This window comes from Mytilus galloprovincialis, chromosome 2 (assembly GCF_965363235.1).
Source record: "Mytilus galloprovincialis chromosome 2, xbMytGall1.hap1.1, whole genome shotgun sequence".
Lineage (NCBI taxonomy): Eukaryota > Metazoa > Mollusca > Bivalvia > Mytilida > Mytilidae > Mytilus > Mytilus galloprovincialis.
This window is the reverse complement of record NC_134839.1, coordinates 84,139,590-84,157,964: the sequence shown is the minus strand read 5'-3', so window position 1 is coordinate 84,157,964 and position 18,375 is coordinate 84,139,590. Positions and strand designations below refer to the sequence as shown.

The following is an 18,375-nucleotide window of genomic DNA, read 5'->3' as shown; positions in this document are numbered from 1 at the left end:
ACCCATAAATTACGCCTAGGAATGCCACAGTACTATATATAGCTAGGAGGTTCATGCTACACCCATACATTACGCCTAGGAATGCCACAATACTATATATAGCTTGGAGGTTCATACTACACCCATACATTACGCCTAGGAATGCCACAGTACTATATATAGCTTGGAGGTTCATACTACACCCATACATTACGCCTAGGAATGCCACAGTACTATATATAGCTTGGAGGTTCATACTACACCCATACATTACGCCTAGGAATGCCACAGTACTATATATAGCTAGGAGGTTCATACTACACCCATACATTACGCCTAGGAATGCCACAGTACTATATATAGCTTGGAGGTTCATACTACACCCATACATTACGCCTAGGAATGCCACAGTACTATATATAGCTTGGAGGTTCATGCTACACCCATACATTACGCCTAGGAATGCCACAGTACTATATATAGCTAGGAGGTTCATACTCCACCCATACATTACGCCTAGGAATGCCACAGTACTATATATAGCTAGGAGGTTCATACTACACCCATACATTACACCTAGGAATGCCACAGTACTTTATATAGCTTGGAGGTTCATGCTACACCCATACATTACACCTAGGAATGCCACAGTACTATATATAGCTAGGAGGTTCATACTACACCCATACATAATCACTTTGAAATATGCTTTAGTATTTGTATTGATAGCCAAAAGAAAGCATTTAACCACCATAGAATGCCACAGTTGTATGAGTAAGTGGTACATAATAACAGTTTTAATCTATATTTTGGTTTCTTTTTTTTCAGAGCCACCACCCAGCATCACTCCACCTAAGAATGTCTCAGTAGTTCCAGGAGACAATGGTATGCTTATCTGTTCTGTGCATAGTACTGTGGAGTTTAATATATCATGGTACAAAGTTGGAAGAAACTCTAGGATCAAATCCAGTAAAAAGTTTAACATTCTTGACAATGGTTCACTCATAATAAGGTAATAATATTTATTGATAAGAGTTATCATATGTTCATTGTTGGAATTCTGTTACATGAATAAAAACCAGGTATTTAAAAAGATAATTATACTTAAACATACTCTCATTCACTCACTTTAGTTCTTACTTCTGAAAAACTTCTTTTCTCTTCAGTCAATAGGCAGCAGTTAAAAGAAGGTTATTTTTGTCTTGATATTATGTTTCTAGAATAAAGTAGAATTTACTACTACAAGTGTTAATTTATGTAAAACATCACACATTCTTTCAGTCACAGTTATTTCAGGCCAATGAATATAAACATACCTACATACTTCTGTTATCCAGTGTTAGACATTCGTGAAATAAAAGAACATTTTGTCCTTTATTTGGGACCTTCCAAAGTTGAAATGCATACAACAAGTAACAAATCCAAGATGCTAGCCCCAATAAATGAACAGTTAGATACAAATTTTTTGATGTCTTTTTTATCAGACTGAACAAGATGAGAAGTTTGTGATATCAAGGTATTACTTCATGTACGATTGACATACCTATCTAGTATATATTTTTGTTGGTGGTATTTACAGGGATGTTAAGCCATCAGATGATGGAAAATATGTCTGTAGAGTAGGGAATGAAGGTGGATTTACAAAACAGAGTGTCTTTCTTAATGTACAAGGTAGGTATACATGTCAAATAAACTGATTTTAGGGCTTGTTTTAATCAAAATATAAACAGGTGCCTAAAGAACAGTATGTCAAATATAACATGTCAACAATAAATTAAATCTTGTTTGAATTGTTTTACATTTGTCATTCCCGGGCCTTAAATAATTGACTATGTGGAGTGGGTTGAAGGCCATACAGTGACGTATAAAATTGAGAAAGGAAATGGGGAATGTGTCAAAGCGACAACAACCAAGGCATAGAGCAGACAACAGCCGAAGGCCACCATGTGTCTTCAATGTAGCGAGAAACTCCCGCACCTGTAGGTGTCCTTCAGCTGGCCCCTTAAAAAATATGTATACTAGTACTGTGATAATGGACGTCATACTAAACTCTGAATTATACACAAGAAACTAAAATTTAACATCATACAAGACTAACAAAGGCTAGAGGCTCCTGACTTGGGACAGGCGGTGAGGTTAAACATGTTTATGAGATTTCAACCCTCCCCTATACCTCTAGCCAATGTAGAAAAGTAAACGCATAACAATACGCACATTAAAATTCAGTTCAAGAAAAGTTTTTGTCCGATGTCAGAAGATGTAACAAATGAAAATAAATAAAATGACAATAATACAAAAATAACAACAGACTACTAGCAGTGACATGCCAGCTTCAGACCTCAATTAAACTGATTGAAAGATTATGTCTTCATCATGTGAATATCAGGCACAATCAGTTCTTAACTTCTATGTCATTGGTCTCTGGTAGGGAGTTGTCTCATTGGCGATTATTTCACATCTGATTTCTATGTCTAAATATTGAACAGATGTCCATATATGAGCATGTCAATGATAAACTGACATCCAAATATAAACAGGTCAATATTAAATGAACAGACATACATTTCAATAACAGATGCCCAACTATAAACTGGTTAACAATGAACATATGTCTAAGTATACACATGTTGATTATGAATAGATACTGAAATATAAACTTGTAATCAACGAACAGATGCTCAAACATAAAAAAGTTAATAATCAACAGACATTCAAATATAAATATTTCAGTAAGGATTGATTGATTGTAGTTTCCTTAACATCCAATTGCAAATATTTCATGCATGTTCAGTATAAGCACAAATTAATATTAAAAACAATAGGCTGATCTATTAATAGTCTGAGTGATAAAAGTTTTGGAAATTTGGACTGGAAAATGGGTATATTGGATAGGGACAGAAATTCTCCTTGCAAAAGGCCACCTGCATATCCCTGAAAGATATGTTGCAAGGGTTCTTAACATGCAGAGTACATGGCATTCTCTTTACTTGAGGCATCTGATTTAACATCTGCATACTGACCAGAAATGGCTTTGTAATTATACATTTGGCACATCAAAAGTGACCATCTTTTATTGATCAGTCAATAATGAACAGACATATGATATAAACAGACATCCAAATATAAGATAGGTCAATGATATAGACACCAATTAAGATATAAATAGAGAAAAAAATCGGGCATCCAAAATTTAACTGATCTACAATTACATAAAATATATTAGAAAATAGCATTACAACATAAACTTTTTTAACAGTCAAATAGGTGAGTTTTCTGTCAAAACTTCTCATAAATTGTTGAATAAAGGCAAAGTATTTTGAAACAATCAATATTAATATAACAATGCAGTTATATATATAAGATATATCAATGTTTTTCAGTGCCACCTGAAGTAACTGTAGATCCAACAGAACAGGATTTCCAAGTTGGAAGAAAAGTATCATTCATGTGTGTTGCTAGTGGTAACCCTACTCCAAGTTACTATTGGTTACGAGATGGTGAACTTTTGATTCCTAACAACAGAATAAAGATATCAGGGAATGTATTATCGATTGAGAAATTGATGAGAGATGACGAGGGTAGCTACCATTGTTTAGCTAGGAATGCAGCGGGAGAAAGTGTGGCCATAGCTCAACTTAATTATATTGGTATAAACAGCAAGCGCATAACAATTCTCCATTTATCAGTCTTAGATAAATATCTTTTTTATCTTCACCAATCAGAACAAAGGATGCTTTATATTGAGATACTTTATTGAACAAAACTAAAGCACTTAAGTGATAACAATATGATCTTTTAGAAAATAATTTTAAAGTTATTATTTACACCACATTATTTGTTTTTTAAGATTTTTAAGTAAAAAATGAAAATCACATGTTTTATTTCACTTTACAGAATAGAGGGGCGTAAAGGGGGGGGGGTGTATCTGTGCAGAAGAAAACGAAATAAAATTGCCATTTCATGAACGAATAATTAAATGTGAATGTTGAACCTTTTTCGTGGCTGCATGTGAAATAAAAATGCCAAAACATGTGGCACAAAAATAACCCTTTACCACCCTCAGAATAGCTTACTGAATAAATAAGAGTTGAAAATTAAAATATAAATGCTAATCAATGAACCATTTCAGTAATTCCTGAAACCATGAAGGTTTGTTACTAATTTAAACATGGATATGATTTTTACAGAGAAACCAGAGATAACAGTTTATGAAAAAGAACTAATTGTATCAGCTGGTAACCCAGCTATCCTAAAGTGTTCATCCAAAGGAATCCCACCACCTATGGTCACCTGGAACAGGGGCGATGTAGAGGTATTTATTATACATATTTATGCAGCATTAGTTTAGTCTTTGTCAAAATAAATTTGTAAATGGTTTTGCAGAACCCTGTCTTGCCTGCAATTGCTGATGTCAGTGCAAAAGACTTGAGTTGATTGTGAGAAGTTAGTCCACTTATCAGTAGAATACAGGACTAAAAAAAAAATCTTTTCTATAGATTTTTTTCTTAAACTTGAAGATTAACTTTTGTCCAATTTCTAATACAATCCATGAAGGTTTACAAATGTCTAATGTCAAAATGATATAGTCTCAGACTGTCTGTAGATGTTTACTGCACAAGTCCATCTATCAGTAAAGTACTAAAAAATGAAAGAAATATAATTTCAAACTCGTGCTTCAAGCATTTTCTCATAATTCAAGTCATAAAAAAACGTCTGCCAAAGTTTCATAAGATTATATGAAGGTCTGACAAAGTGATTGATGTGTAACAAACTTTAACTTCAGACTTGCAAAAGATTCAGTCCTTTTATTTATAAAGTAAAATATGGAATTTTTCATTATTTTGTTCTTGATACTATCTTTTAATCATTAAATGCTTATGTAAACCAATCTAGTTGTCGCTATGTTTTGCTTTTGCAACATAAAAGTATCAGGCTCTATAAAAATGAATTAGTAACGAAACAGATGAAAAGTTACAAGATACCTTTGAGTGCTTACAAACAGTCTATAATAACAAGACCTTCACCACATATAAAAAATGAACAGTGACCCATAAAGTTTTCTTCACCTATACCACTCAAACCTCCTTACAATTTAGTCACAAGATCAGTTAAAACCAAGTTATCCTAGGAATATATTACTATACTCCCTAGCAAAAAAAGGGGTGTATTTAGGAATCATCCTGTCTATCCATCCACTTGTCTGTCCCCCCAGATGTCCATTTGTTATTATACCCCCGCTTTAAAAAAGGGGGGGTATACTGTTTTACCTCTGTCTGTCAGTCCGTCCGTCCGTCCATCAGTCCGTCAGTCAGTCCGTCCCATGAAACTTTCGTCACATTTTTCTCAGGAACTACACCTCCACCCTTTCTGTAATTTGGTATCAACATTTATATATGTCAGCCATACCGTGTGATGCGTTTTCAGATTCATCACTTGACAACTTCCTGTTTACCGAACACTTGTCTGATTTTACACATGATAGCCAAGTTGAAAATTTTCGTCACATTTTTCTCAGGAACTACAATACAAGGATTTCTGAAATTTGGTTTCAGGATTTATATAAGTCAGCTACACCGTGTGATGCGTTTTCAGATTCATCACTCGACAACTTCCTGTTTACCGAACACTTGCATATTTTTACACTATTAATATTATCCACTTGCGGCGGGGGTATCATCAGTGAGCAGTAGCTCGCAGTTTCACTTGTTGTGTCAGCTAAGCTCCTCCTAAACAGCCAGATAGATATTGAAGCTTTACACAGTTGTAAAACACTCCCTGAAGATGTGTTTAAAAGAATATATCTTTGGTCTGTCATTTAAAATGCCGGGGAGATTATTAGATTTGACTGTTTTAGAGGGACATTAGGTTTGAGATTTAAACAAAAATAAAATATAATTTTTGTTATGTTTAATTATTAATGAAATTGAAATATTGAAATAATAATTTGCTTTAAGCAGCCACTGTTCAATTTTGTCAAAATAAGCTAAGAAACATTGCTGATGAATTATCCACATGCCAAGTTTTAACCTTCAATTTAACTGTTAAAAACTTCCATTTGTTGTACCTAAGGCAAGAGATGGGTTATGCATAAACTAAGTGTGTAGGAAAATAATATCAACATTGATAGTGACTTTCAATTGCATGTGTTTGCTATCTATTTATATCTATTTTTATGTTTATATCGGGTTATATAACCATCAGCAGTCCTCAAAGGTCACCTCAATGGTTAATTAGGTGATATCTAGACTAAAATTCACACGAAATGCTGATACGTATTATCAAGTCAGTGCATCATTTATTGTTTATTTTAGACTTTTTAATAATTTGAATATTTAGTTTAAGATGTTTTAGATCAAGTATGAGAATTTTAGTCAAATTTTGATCATGAATTTGATAGCTAATGCGCCTTCCATACATACTAATGGTATTGCAGGGTAGTGGTATCTTTCTGTGAGTTCTCACATACAGTTCCATTCAATCATTACTTTAAGTTCACATAGTCATCATCTGATAAATGCAGATACATGTTTTTGGAAATTTTGTCATTGTTTAATCTGATTCTAGTGATTTATTTCAGATAACAGCTTTGTCCTATGTTGAGTTATCAAAAGATGGACAGTTGACAATCTTTGGCACACAGGAACAAGATGCTGGCATTTATCGCTGCGTAGCTAGTAACAATGCTGGCTCTACATCTATAACAACTCAACTTACTGTCGGATGTAAGTGTCTATTACCAGTATATGTCAGGGTCTATATGAATGAATGAATAAAAAGTTTATTAGAGTGCAACTGAATATATACAATAGAATGTACATCGAGGATTAACATAATGATTAAGCCAGCCAAATAGGCTTATGATGCACTATCATGTTTTAACTTTAAATATAACAGATATAAGAAAATAAGGTCAAAATTATAACATTTAAAAATGTAGACATGTGTATTATCTTTACTTCTATATTTACAACAGTTATGTATATTCACATCTTATAATAGAGCATTCTAAAATAATGTTTGCTACAAGCTTGCTATTAGCATTAAAGAGAACTGTAATGGCTTTGCTTGGAGATAGTTCATCAATATACATGCTCATTAAATCCCCCAGTTATGGTATCCATTTACTAGTACTGCATAAAGAGTGATCAGCTAGAAAACCTGCTATTATATAAGGCATTTTTATTTTTTTAATGTATTCATTCAAACATGTGATTTTACTTTAACTCAGCTTAACCATAGAGTAGAAAACATATTTCAAACTTTTAATTTGGTTTGTAATTCCTTGTTTCATAGCTGAAGCTAGAATAACTGGACCACCTCTTAACACTGGAGCTGACATAGGAACCAATGCTACATTGACATGTAGAGCCTCAGGACAACCCAGGCCTACAATAACCTGGCTGACCAATGGGACACCTGTCAATCTTTTAGAGGGACGCTTAATGCAGCTAGCAGGAGGAGAATTGTTTATACAAGGTAATACATACTGGTAGTTAAAATAGGTTAAATTGGATTTTAAGCTGAAATATCTGATCATTGACAAAATTTTGAAAATGTTACTTAGGACAGGAATGTAGGTATGTTATTGTAGATTTTGTGGAGTTAGTATTTTTATACCCCCTGCCATCCCATTATCAGAGTAGGGATCAGTAAAGGCTAATGCTTATTTCACCAAAACGACTGTAAAAAACATACATGACAGAATTCCTGCAACACTCCATCCAAGGGTTGTATCAGCAGAATAATCAGTTTGTTGATTGTGGCCATTGTCTGGTAGAAATAGAAGGCTATATAATTATTAAGGATAAAAGTTTCTCTGGTAGAAATAGAAGGCTATATAATCATTAAGGATAAAAGTTTCTCTGGTAGAAATAGAAGGCTATATAATCATTAAGGATAAAAGTTTCTCTGGTAGAAATAGAAGGCTATATAATCATTAAGGATAAAAGTTTCTCTGGTAGAAATAGAAGGCTATATAATCATTAAGGATAAAAGTTTCTCTGGTAGAAATAGAAGGCTATATAATCATTAAGGATAAAAGTTTCTCTGGTAGAAATAGAAGGCTATATAATCATTAAGGATAAAAGTTTCTCTGGTAGAAATAGAAGGCTATATAATCATTAAGGATAAAAGTTTCTCTGGTAGAAATAGAAGGCTATATAATCATTAAGGATAAAAGTTTCTCTGGTAGATATAGAAGGCTATATAATCATTAAGGATAAAAGTTTCTCTGGTAGGTAACCAGTTCAAACAATGAATAAAAGTAAAAGGTTGGTATGTTTGAATATTGACACATCAGCATATTTAACTATTTGCTTTAACCATATATGTACATGTCTTACTTCAACTTTAGAACCCACAAAAATATAAATCTTACTATGCATTAAAATGAGTTGGTTGGTTATGTAAGGGCAAATTAAGCCTTTCACATAAGCATATTAATAAATTAAAATTAAATATTTATCAGGTTCTTTTTTGAAGTTTAAAGACATATTCCATATTAGGACAATTGAACACTGTGTAACGAATTTATCCTGATTTTGTTATATTACATATTATTATATTTAAATTTAATATAAGGACAATATCAACCAAATATATTTTAGATATTTAATCTAAAACTGTGAAACATTAAAATATTTGGACTATGAAGGAACTCATTTTTTAAATTTTTTTATTAGGTCAATGGTATAAGGGAGATTATCCCAATTGACGTAATAAATAAATAGATAATTCCTATTGACGTAATATAAAATTGTTCTGAAATTTATTAGAACAATATCAGCCAATCAAATTGCCAGAAATTACTCTAAATCAGGATAAATTAGATTTATGCTGTTATTGTTTATATTTGTTTACAGGAGTTATACCAGAAGATGAAGGACGATTCACTTGTGTTGTCAAAAATAGGTTTGGGACAAGAGATCATACTGCATACCTAACTGTTACTGGAATTTGTAAGTAGGAGGACCTTATGACTTGCCTTTCAGTTGATATAACTGATCTTACTGGAGAATGTTAGCATTGTCAAAGGTGGGATTTGGGTGTATGTAAAACTGGTTGATCCCCTCCACAGTTTGTGCCAGTACCAAGTCAAGTACTTGTTTACCTCTATTAATTTTTGAAATTTTTTTTAATACGTCCTATGTATTCAAGGAACTTCAAACACACAATTATCAATCTTGGGGGAACTACAATATACTTATCTATATTAGTTCATATTTTTCACAGGAAATCAAAAGTAGAGCTTCCAGGAATTTATATCAAATGTAATGTTTGAATGATTTACCATCTGATTCACAGGTTTATTTAAAAATTTGTGTATATCATTCAGTGAGATTTGTGATTGCATACACTATTCATTCATTCAATCATATTTATGTGTATATTTTGTTTATTTTATTCAGTGAGACCTGTGATTGCATCCAAGATCATTCATTTAATCATATTTATATGTCTATGCTTTGTATTTTATTCAGTGAGACCTGTGATTGCATACACTGTTCCGTACATTGATGTGATCAAAGGCAAAAATGTAACCTTGGACTGTGTTCTGGTACAGGGAAACCCAAAACCTACTGTTCATTGGTTGGCCAGAGGTCAAGAGCTTATGAAGGACAACCATTTTGTAATAGAATCAGCCAGCAAAGTAGTGATAACAAACATCCAGGAAGAGCATGAAGGAGTGTATACTTGTTTAGCTTCTAATTTTGCTGGTAATTCCACATCAGTAGTGTCCATTAATGTACAAGGTGGGTATAAATGTAAAGTCCATAACAAGGTTCACCATACATTTGATTCAAATCATTTCAATTACCAGAAATACTCTTTTACTATACTCTGATGTCTCACATCATTAAATGTTTCAGGGGCTAACTGGATGCCTGTCTTTGAACTGATGAAGTAATTGTGGCTGCTTGATATTTTTCAAACACCCATTTTTATTCTTAATATATTAGTGTTGTGAAGGGTTAACCTGTTAACCGTCGGAAGGACCGAATACCAAATACCAAAAAAAGCTAACCCGTTAACCAGACTTTTTTTAAATTTTCAAATTTTTTAATAAATGTGTATTGTTGAATCATTGAATAATTTTGTCCTATTTAAAAAAAAAATATCATCTTGGTAATTAATTTGAGAGATGAATTGTCCAAACTATTGATTGCTATTGTTAATGCAAAAATCATAAAGTTAATTTGAACTTAATTAGACAACTTGTCTATCACATCGGGGCAAGATCTTAATTAAACCTTTAACGGTTGAACGATCATTCGAGTATATAATTAGTCAAAACTGTTCGATTTGACAACGCTGTAATATATACATTATCATTGACAATATTCATCCCTTAGCTCAACATACTGATGTAGATTTTACTGTGACATAGATTTTACACCCAACAAATGAATCAAGCTTATTCGTTTAGTGGTATACATGTAGTTTAGCTTAAGATATTCAATATGAATAAAAGGGTATTGTAAATTATTTATTATAATGGAGTACATGTGACAATTTCGGTGGATTTGAACGGTAAAGGATAATCATAATTTTAAAAAAAATTTATGAAATCTAACTGTTTCTTTAAGTTTTTCCAATAGATACAGAAACGTAACAACATAAAGAACACTGAAGAAGGACATCTATATGTCAATGTACTGTAGTTTCATTTATATTCGTGGATACCAATTTTCATGGATTGACGAAAACTTGCATATACTTTTAATTCTAAGTTTCATGGTTTTGTCAAAGTCTGCATACATTCCTTCAGAAAATTTGTCATTTATTGAATGATTTGTGGTTCCCCTGTTCTGACAAATTCCACTAAAATTAGTACCCAATGAATATTCCAAATTATGGTACAAATATAGACTGGTGTTTTCAATATATTAACCTCTAAATCATGTTAGTGAAGCATGTTCTAATAAATGGAAAAGTGAGAATTAAAAGCTAAAGAAAAATTGGTCTCTTGAATAACCATATTGGTTTGGAGGTCAACTCAGGCAATATCAAGGTTTTGGTAATAATGAAACTTAAATTTTGATTTAAAATAGTTAAAAATAGTTAAAAAGGTCTTACATGTATCATTTAACAGCCCCCATAGAGAAGTAAGAGTGTGGATGTTTGATCTTTATGGTTCTTTTATATATACACAAATTTTATCTAGATTTTGGAATTTCTGTTACAATGTGTCCTTTATTTTTAACATTCATCACTTCAATTTTGATTGGGTTGTTCACATTTCTGAAGAATGAAAGCCATCAATGTTCCAAGGTAATCCTCTATATTAATATCTATTATTATTTCAGTGCCTCCAAAGTTAAACACTGCAAGTCCAGAAAATCAGCAAACAAATTTTACAGTAAATCTTGGTTCTGGAGTTGTCCTTCCTTGTGAAGTGGAAGGAGACCCTCTTCCTGATATAGTTTGGTTCAAAGATGAAATTCCAATCTCCATGACAGACTTACACTACCTCATCACCCAGGATGGCAGTTTAGAAATATTTAGCTCTGACTCAACAGATACTGGACAATATAGATGTCATGCATCAAATGTTGTGGGGGATATAGATAAAACAGTTTCTCTCTTTGTTAGAGGTATTTACAAATACATTGTGCTTGTTCAACTTGCATTGGTTTTCTGCATCAAGGGTCTACTGGGAAAAGATCAACTTAAATCTAAATAGGTCCAACTCATGAGAATTGGTATTCTGGTCTAGTTTCAGTTACCATGATAAATTCTCAGTTTTTTTTCAAATATGGTATCAGGAATATTTTTTAAATGTTCTTGTAACATTTTAAGATTTAATAAAATTAGATATAGTATCAACAATGAAAAGAGGTTTAAACTTTTTGCAAATTTTGCTTGAAATTTTATAGATAAATATACTAGGAACAGTGACCTTCATTTTAATGAATGAATCTTTATTGAAAAAGCATAGACATGCTATGGCAAAATTAACAACATATATTACATAATATAATTTATTATTTCATTTGTGAATCCAGCCTCTTACAAATAAAAATGTCCTCTCACTCAAAACTTCAATAACATATTTTTATTTTTTTTAGTAGGATCATATGAAGGAATTTTAAATAGGCTTATATAAACACATTGTCATTCTGACCACAGATTTGGAAGCTGTTCATTATTCCCCAAGTCTGCATTTATCATGAATTTATGTCACATGGTAACGTAAGACGAAAAATATCAATTGATTTTAAAGGTTAAGACTCTTAGTAATTGGGTTGAAGGAAAATTCTGCTTTAAGCAAACTTTGAAGTTAGTTTGTCTGAAACAGAAGTTTTCATAAGTCGAGGACATCATAAACAGATGAGATTGTGTCCCATAACCATTTGATCCTTCAATGCATTAAAAAAAAACTTTAAATTTGGAATTTTTTTGTCTTCATTAGATTAAAAAAACCAACAGAGTTTTAAAAACTATATGATAATAAATTTATCTGAAAATGATAGCTAATTCTCAAATAATCCAATATATATAAAATGTCAGCTGACAGAAACTGTTAACTGATGGTAACTGGTTGACAATAAGGGCACATTGCAATTTTACAAATTATTCCAAATCATTGAATGCTTTAAAATGAAAATATTAACATACTTAGTGAACATTGTTGTTGTATACTAGACGTTATTTTGTATGAGGAGATTGAGGTTAGAATTCAATTTATACTGTATTCAAAATATTTCAATCATATGTTTAACATTTTTATTTTTTGTATGTAATTACAGTTCCACCAACTATAGATGGAGACCAGAATGTTGAACAGACTGTACTAAAGGGTGATACATTGACATTAAGTTGTACTGTCAACGGGATACCAGATCCTACTGTCCACTGGAGGAAAAACTTCAAAACTTTTAACCCTAAATCGGGAAGATTTGTCTTTGATGAATTTGGACTGACTATATCGAGAGTAAAGACAAGTGATAAAGCAATTTATGAATGTGTAGCTAACAATGAGGCAGGGGAGACAACTAAAGTTATTACAGTTAGGGTACACAGTGAGTTACACTACAGTATACAAGAAATATAATATAGTGAATGCTAGGTTAATATGTATTTTATACACTTCATCATTGCTATGTTTTCTTTCCTTTCTTTTTCCATTCCAGTACAAATGAATTATTAAAAGTAGTGATGTCGGTGTGTGTGTGTGTGTTTTTTGGATCTGTTTTAAATCTACTCATCTGAACATCTCTGTTTGTATGTCAAAATGATTCATGGCAGATAAAAAGTTTCATGCTTTCTATGTTTTCTTTTGTTTCTTTTTCGATTCAAGTACAAATAAATTATTTATATTCCAACAATGTGTGTATAATTGAACATCATTTTAGGAGTGGGGAAATTTTGCAATACCATTGTCCATCTGTCTGTTTGCTTAAAACATTTTTAAGTCCATTTCTGAGAGACTGAATGACTTCAGATTTGCTCAGCAGCTCAATCTTTATAAGAAGTAACGTGTGTGTGTGTGTGTGTGTGTGTGCTATTTGGATCCATTTTACATCTACTCTTCTGTATATCTGTGTTAGTACATATTAAAAATGATCCATTGCAGATAAAAAGTTTCATGCATATCGTCATTATAAAGTGTCCTCTTTGGATATGTTGCTAAATACAGAACACAAAGAAGGTTTAACATATGTGCAATGTACTAAATGTCTAGTACATAGGACATTACAATAGACCATTGTCAAAAAAGGCAACCAACAATGAGCAATACATATTGGATATAAACTAGACAGCACAACTTGGTACAGTTACAAAATGTGACTTGGGGTTGAGGTTTGGGGGTTTTAACAAGTCTTATGTGACCACAAACATCAAGCTTTGCTAGTTATCCAAAAACATATTTCTTAAAATTAAAACAATAAAGCAACATTAAAAACATGCACTGTCCAGTAACCAACAGGATGACCACTTGATTCAACTAGGAAATTAAAGACTGTGCATTAGTCAGATAGCAGGTTCAAAATATGTTCACTATTTTTAAAATTAGCTAAGGTAGAGATACATGTTGAAAACTGGTGTTTAAGAAAACAAACACTTATCAGACTTCATTGATGTGTCATAGAATTTTATTTGTTTTAGTTCTGCAATACAGGTTTCAAAATCTCTTTCATAATTACACTCCTACTCCATCGTCAAATTTTACTTCAGGTTCTTCCTTCTGTCAATTCTGTCTTCTGTCATAAAATTTTGCACCTGAACACTAAACCAAAGTTTGATTATGATGTTGCTTTAACTAATTCTATTTTATTATCGATTTAGTTTAACATTTCAAAACCGGGCAGGTCAAACAAGACTGAAAGTATTTTCAAAAATATTTCAGCACCTCCAACAATTGCTAGTGGAGATCCATCAAAACTGACAGTTACCAAAGGTGTTTCTGTGAATCTGAACTGTGAAATGGAAGGTGAACCAATGCCAACAGTCACATGGAGAAAAGATGGTGTCATAATAGATGTGGAATCTTATAGATATCAGCTGATAGGAACTGGATCCCTGACAATACATGATATAGGAGTACAAGATGGCGGCCATTTTGTTTGTCTGGCAGAAAATGTGGCAGGGGAAGTCTCCAAAGAGTTTGATTTAAATGTTCATGGTATGAGCTAAATCTTGTATCACAGAAAGATTTTTATGAAGGGCCGTTCAGGTCATAATCCTTTTTGTAACACATAAGCTAGAGGTATGTGTAACAGTTTGTTCACATCGTCTAGAGGTAAATGTAACACTTTGTTCATGTATCTTAGAGATACACTTATCACTTTATTCTACTTCTCAAAAAACTTAGTAGTTGAAATATTTAAAGCAATAAATTGGTACAATTGGTCTAGTAGTTAGGACATATATGATCATTGTAAAATTTAATGAACGATTACAATTTCTGAAAAAAAATCACAATTTACAGACATCTCCAGAATGTTTTTACTGATAAGACTAAAAAAAGGTTGACATATGTTTAATAGGCATTCATCAGTTATCATATACTCATCAAATTTGGGAGGAGTATTGCTATTAGAATAGATTGTTAACACTATGAGCCTCTCTTTTATAGCTCCTCCAGAACTACCACAAGATTTACCAGCTACAACAAAAGTAGTTGAAGGAGAATCTGTGACTTTAGTCTGTCCTGCTGTTGGTACTCCTATACCTACCATTACCTGGTATAAAGATAACATCCCTATCACAGATCCAGTCACCTTATCAGATGGATCTCTCACTATAGAAATGGTAAAATCATCTGATGAAGGATCATACAGATGTCAGGCTACAAATAAGGCTGGTTCTGTTGAAAGAAACGTAACATTGGATGTACATGGTAGGAAATATTCTTTTTAGGCTCAATAGTATGAAACTTTTACAAAATGCTTATTATCACAAAATGCAGATCAATTTTCAATTTGAGTTGCATGACTTTCACCATATTGAGTTATGCCCCTTTATTGACTTGCATAATTACATGGCCACATCTGTGTTCTAATGACACATTCTTCTTTATGTTACATAGACAGTACATATGTATGATAATACTCCTTGCTTTCTGAAGTGGTAAGGGAGTACATTAATTCATTTTGGTCCTTCCACCCCAATGTTGTATATGCAACTTGCACATTCTTTATGTGGTATTGGAGTTATGATATTTTGCTTAGCAGTACTTCTAGTTGTATACTTATGTCTATTCAACTGTCTCAAAATGAAATAGTATGAAATGAATTGCTTAATTCAGAAAATAAATGAGAAGTGTTTGTGTATAAATGAATTATACATGTATTAAATACAAAGGACAGTCATGGTTTGTTAGGATTGAAATAATGTTGCTAGTTACTGAATTTATTTTTTGTCTCTCAATGAAACATCGATGCAATGAAAATATTTGTTATTTTTTTTTTTAACTCCTGGACTCTTAACCTAAGTGTCTCGCTTTCAATTCTTTTTTTCATTCAGTGAAGTTAATACAATATTTTATTTTATTATTGCAGTGAAGCCAAATATAATAGATAGTGATTCACATGGTCCAGATAGTAGAAATCCAAATGTTATACTCCATGATAATATAACCTTGACCTGTCCTGTGGAAGGAGATCCCCTTCCTTCAATCACATGGTACAAAGATGGCCAGCAGATTGATGATGATGATTATACTATATCAGATGATAGTTTGATGTTGACCATTATCAATGCAAGGATAAGGGATGATGGAAGATTTAAATGTGTAGCTAGAAATGTAGCAGGAGAGACAGATGTAACCTTTGACCTTAATGTTCATGGTAATATATGATTTTGTTTTATAAAATCATCATGGAAATAATCACCAGCAGCTGGAAGATAAGAATTTACTTAATTTCCTTTGCCAGTATACTGTCAGAAATGTTATCAATAAGAGATATGAGATATATATATAAATAGTTCATACAGCTGTGAGATAAACAAGCTCTGAATGATATTGTTGTATTGGACACCAGAAGAGTAACAGAATTTTTTTCACATGCGAAATTAACAGTTTTTATTTGACTGAGAAATAACAGTATCAAATAAAAACAATGTAATGATTTTATATATTCTTGCATGACCATGTATGAACTTTACTTCACAATTTTCTCATACTACAAATCAGACTTCACACAAGTTTTGGAATCAAGTGAACATTCTTTACTGTGCCATGTATGTCTTCATCAATTGGTAATCAACTTTTGTTTACTGAATATGTATGGCAAAGTTTCAATAGGGAGAAATCAAATACTTGTTTTCAATTTAGGGTTAATAAAGTTTAATAATATAGCTAAATGTCTTCAAATTTGAGAAAACTTGACATCATTTCAGTCAAGTTAAAGTATATTTTATTGTTTTTCGCAGTTCCACCATACGTTGACACCACAGCAGCATCACCTGATCACATGACACCCATACAGAACACACCATTGGTCATAAATTGTCCAATTAGTGGTGTTCCAACACCAAATATCACATGGTACAAAGATGGGGAAGTTATTTCTTCCAGTTATCATGTGACTATTTCAGCAAATGGAAGGAGACTGACTGTGACAGATACACAGGTAGACGACTCTGGAAGTTACAAGTGTGTTGGAGAGAATACAGCAGGGAAGGAAGAAAAAACTTTTCTTGTAAAAGTTAATGGTAGGAAAAATATGATTTGATAATAGAATATATATTCAGCTTAGTTTGCTCATTGAACCAGTGTGAGCTATTTTATGCCCACCTAGGGCATTATCTTTTTTAGTCTGTCCTGCTTCAGGTTAAAGTTTTTGGTCAAGGTAGTTTTTGAAAAAGTTGAAGTTCAATCAACTTGAAACTTATATCACATTTTCCCTATGATATGATCTTTCTAATTCTTGTGTCAAATTAGAGTTTTGACCCAAATTTCATGGTCTACTGAACATAGAAAATGATAGTGCTAGTTCTTGTTTTTTTGTGTAGACTTTTTCAGAAATTTCATGCTCTGAAAATAATAGACTAATTTGACCAAACTTGGCTATGCTTCCATTAAGAAAGTTTAGTGAAAAAATAAATGTGTGATGATGATCTTACTTATCTTTTAGTATGGCTACCCTAACTGAAAGTGAAAATAGAACTTAAGGAGGCTTGAGGGTACAAAAATTTAAACATTATTTTTTTCATTACAAATTTTATTTATTGCACTATTAGTTGTTAACTTATTTCGATATTACTTTTTTTTCTCCTATTAGTTCAACTGAAAAAATGTACTTTAACAAAAATGCATGCTTCTTTCAAAGGCAGATTGTGAGCTTAAATGAACAGTGACCCATTATTTTTATTTTATTTTTACATTACGTATAGGGTAAAGATTATTTACAGAAAAAAATAGCGAAATCCTATATTTAAAAAAAAAAAAGATTTATACCCGCGAGCCAGCCCCTTTACAGATAAAATTGTCTGAAAAATTAAATTGAAAAAATCGGGAAATGGTCAATTAGCTGCTAACCTGTAACTTAGTAAGGGGATAAACATTATTATATTGACTGTTTTGAAGGGTCAGAAGTTTTTTTTTCCAATGAGATATGCTCATCACATATCAAGGTTTAAGGGTGTGAAAGAGGGACGAAAGATACCAGAGGGAGAGTCAAACTCATAGATAGAAAATAAACTGACAATGCCATGGCTAAAAACTAATAGACAAACAGACAAACAATAGTACAAATGACACAACATAGAAAACTAAAGACTAAGCAACACAAACCCCATAAAAAACTGTGGGTGATCTAAGGTGCTCCGGAAGGGTAAGCAGATCCTGCTCCACATGTGGCATCTGTCGCGTTGCTTATGTTATTACAAATCCGGTGAATAGTCTAATTTGGTAGGTCACATTCGTGAAAAGGGAAGGGTATTTTAGTT

At 32.3% G+C, this 18,375-nt stretch overlaps 1 protein-coding gene across 4 annotated transcripts in view; it reads left to right on the top strand.

The window, feature by feature from the left end:
• LOC143064640 (hemicentin-1-like) overlaps positions 1–18,375 on the top strand; it is a 125,670-nt gene that overhangs the window by 27,099 nt on the left and 80,196 nt on the right. For all 4 annotated transcript variants that reach the window (XR_012975291.1, XR_012975292.1, XM_076237620.1 and 1 more), the window contains exons 9-22: positions 808–991; positions 1,559–1,650; positions 3,360–3,626; positions 4,167–4,291; positions 6,557–6,701; positions 7,273–7,455; positions 8,841–8,936; positions 9,459–9,731; positions 11,286–11,573; positions 12,729–13,001; positions 14,330–14,605; positions 15,059–15,322; positions 15,984–16,271; positions 16,858–17,139. Coding sequence is in view for 2 of the 4 variants with exons in the window: in XM_076237620.1 (XP_076093735.1) it covers positions 808–991; positions 1,559–1,650; positions 3,360–3,626; positions 4,167–4,291; positions 6,557–6,701; positions 7,273–7,455; positions 8,841–8,936; positions 9,459–9,731; positions 11,286–11,573; positions 12,729–13,001; positions 14,330–14,605; positions 15,059–15,322; positions 15,984–16,271; positions 16,858–17,139 (3,036 nt within the window). In the remaining 2 variants the exon portion in view is untranslated. The remainder of the gene's footprint in view (positions 1–807; positions 992–1,558; positions 1,651–3,359; positions 3,627–4,166; positions 4,292–6,556; positions 6,702–7,272; positions 7,456–8,840; positions 8,937–9,458; positions 9,732–11,285; positions 11,574–12,728; positions 13,002–14,329; positions 14,606–15,058; positions 15,323–15,983; positions 16,272–16,857; positions 17,140–18,375) is intronic.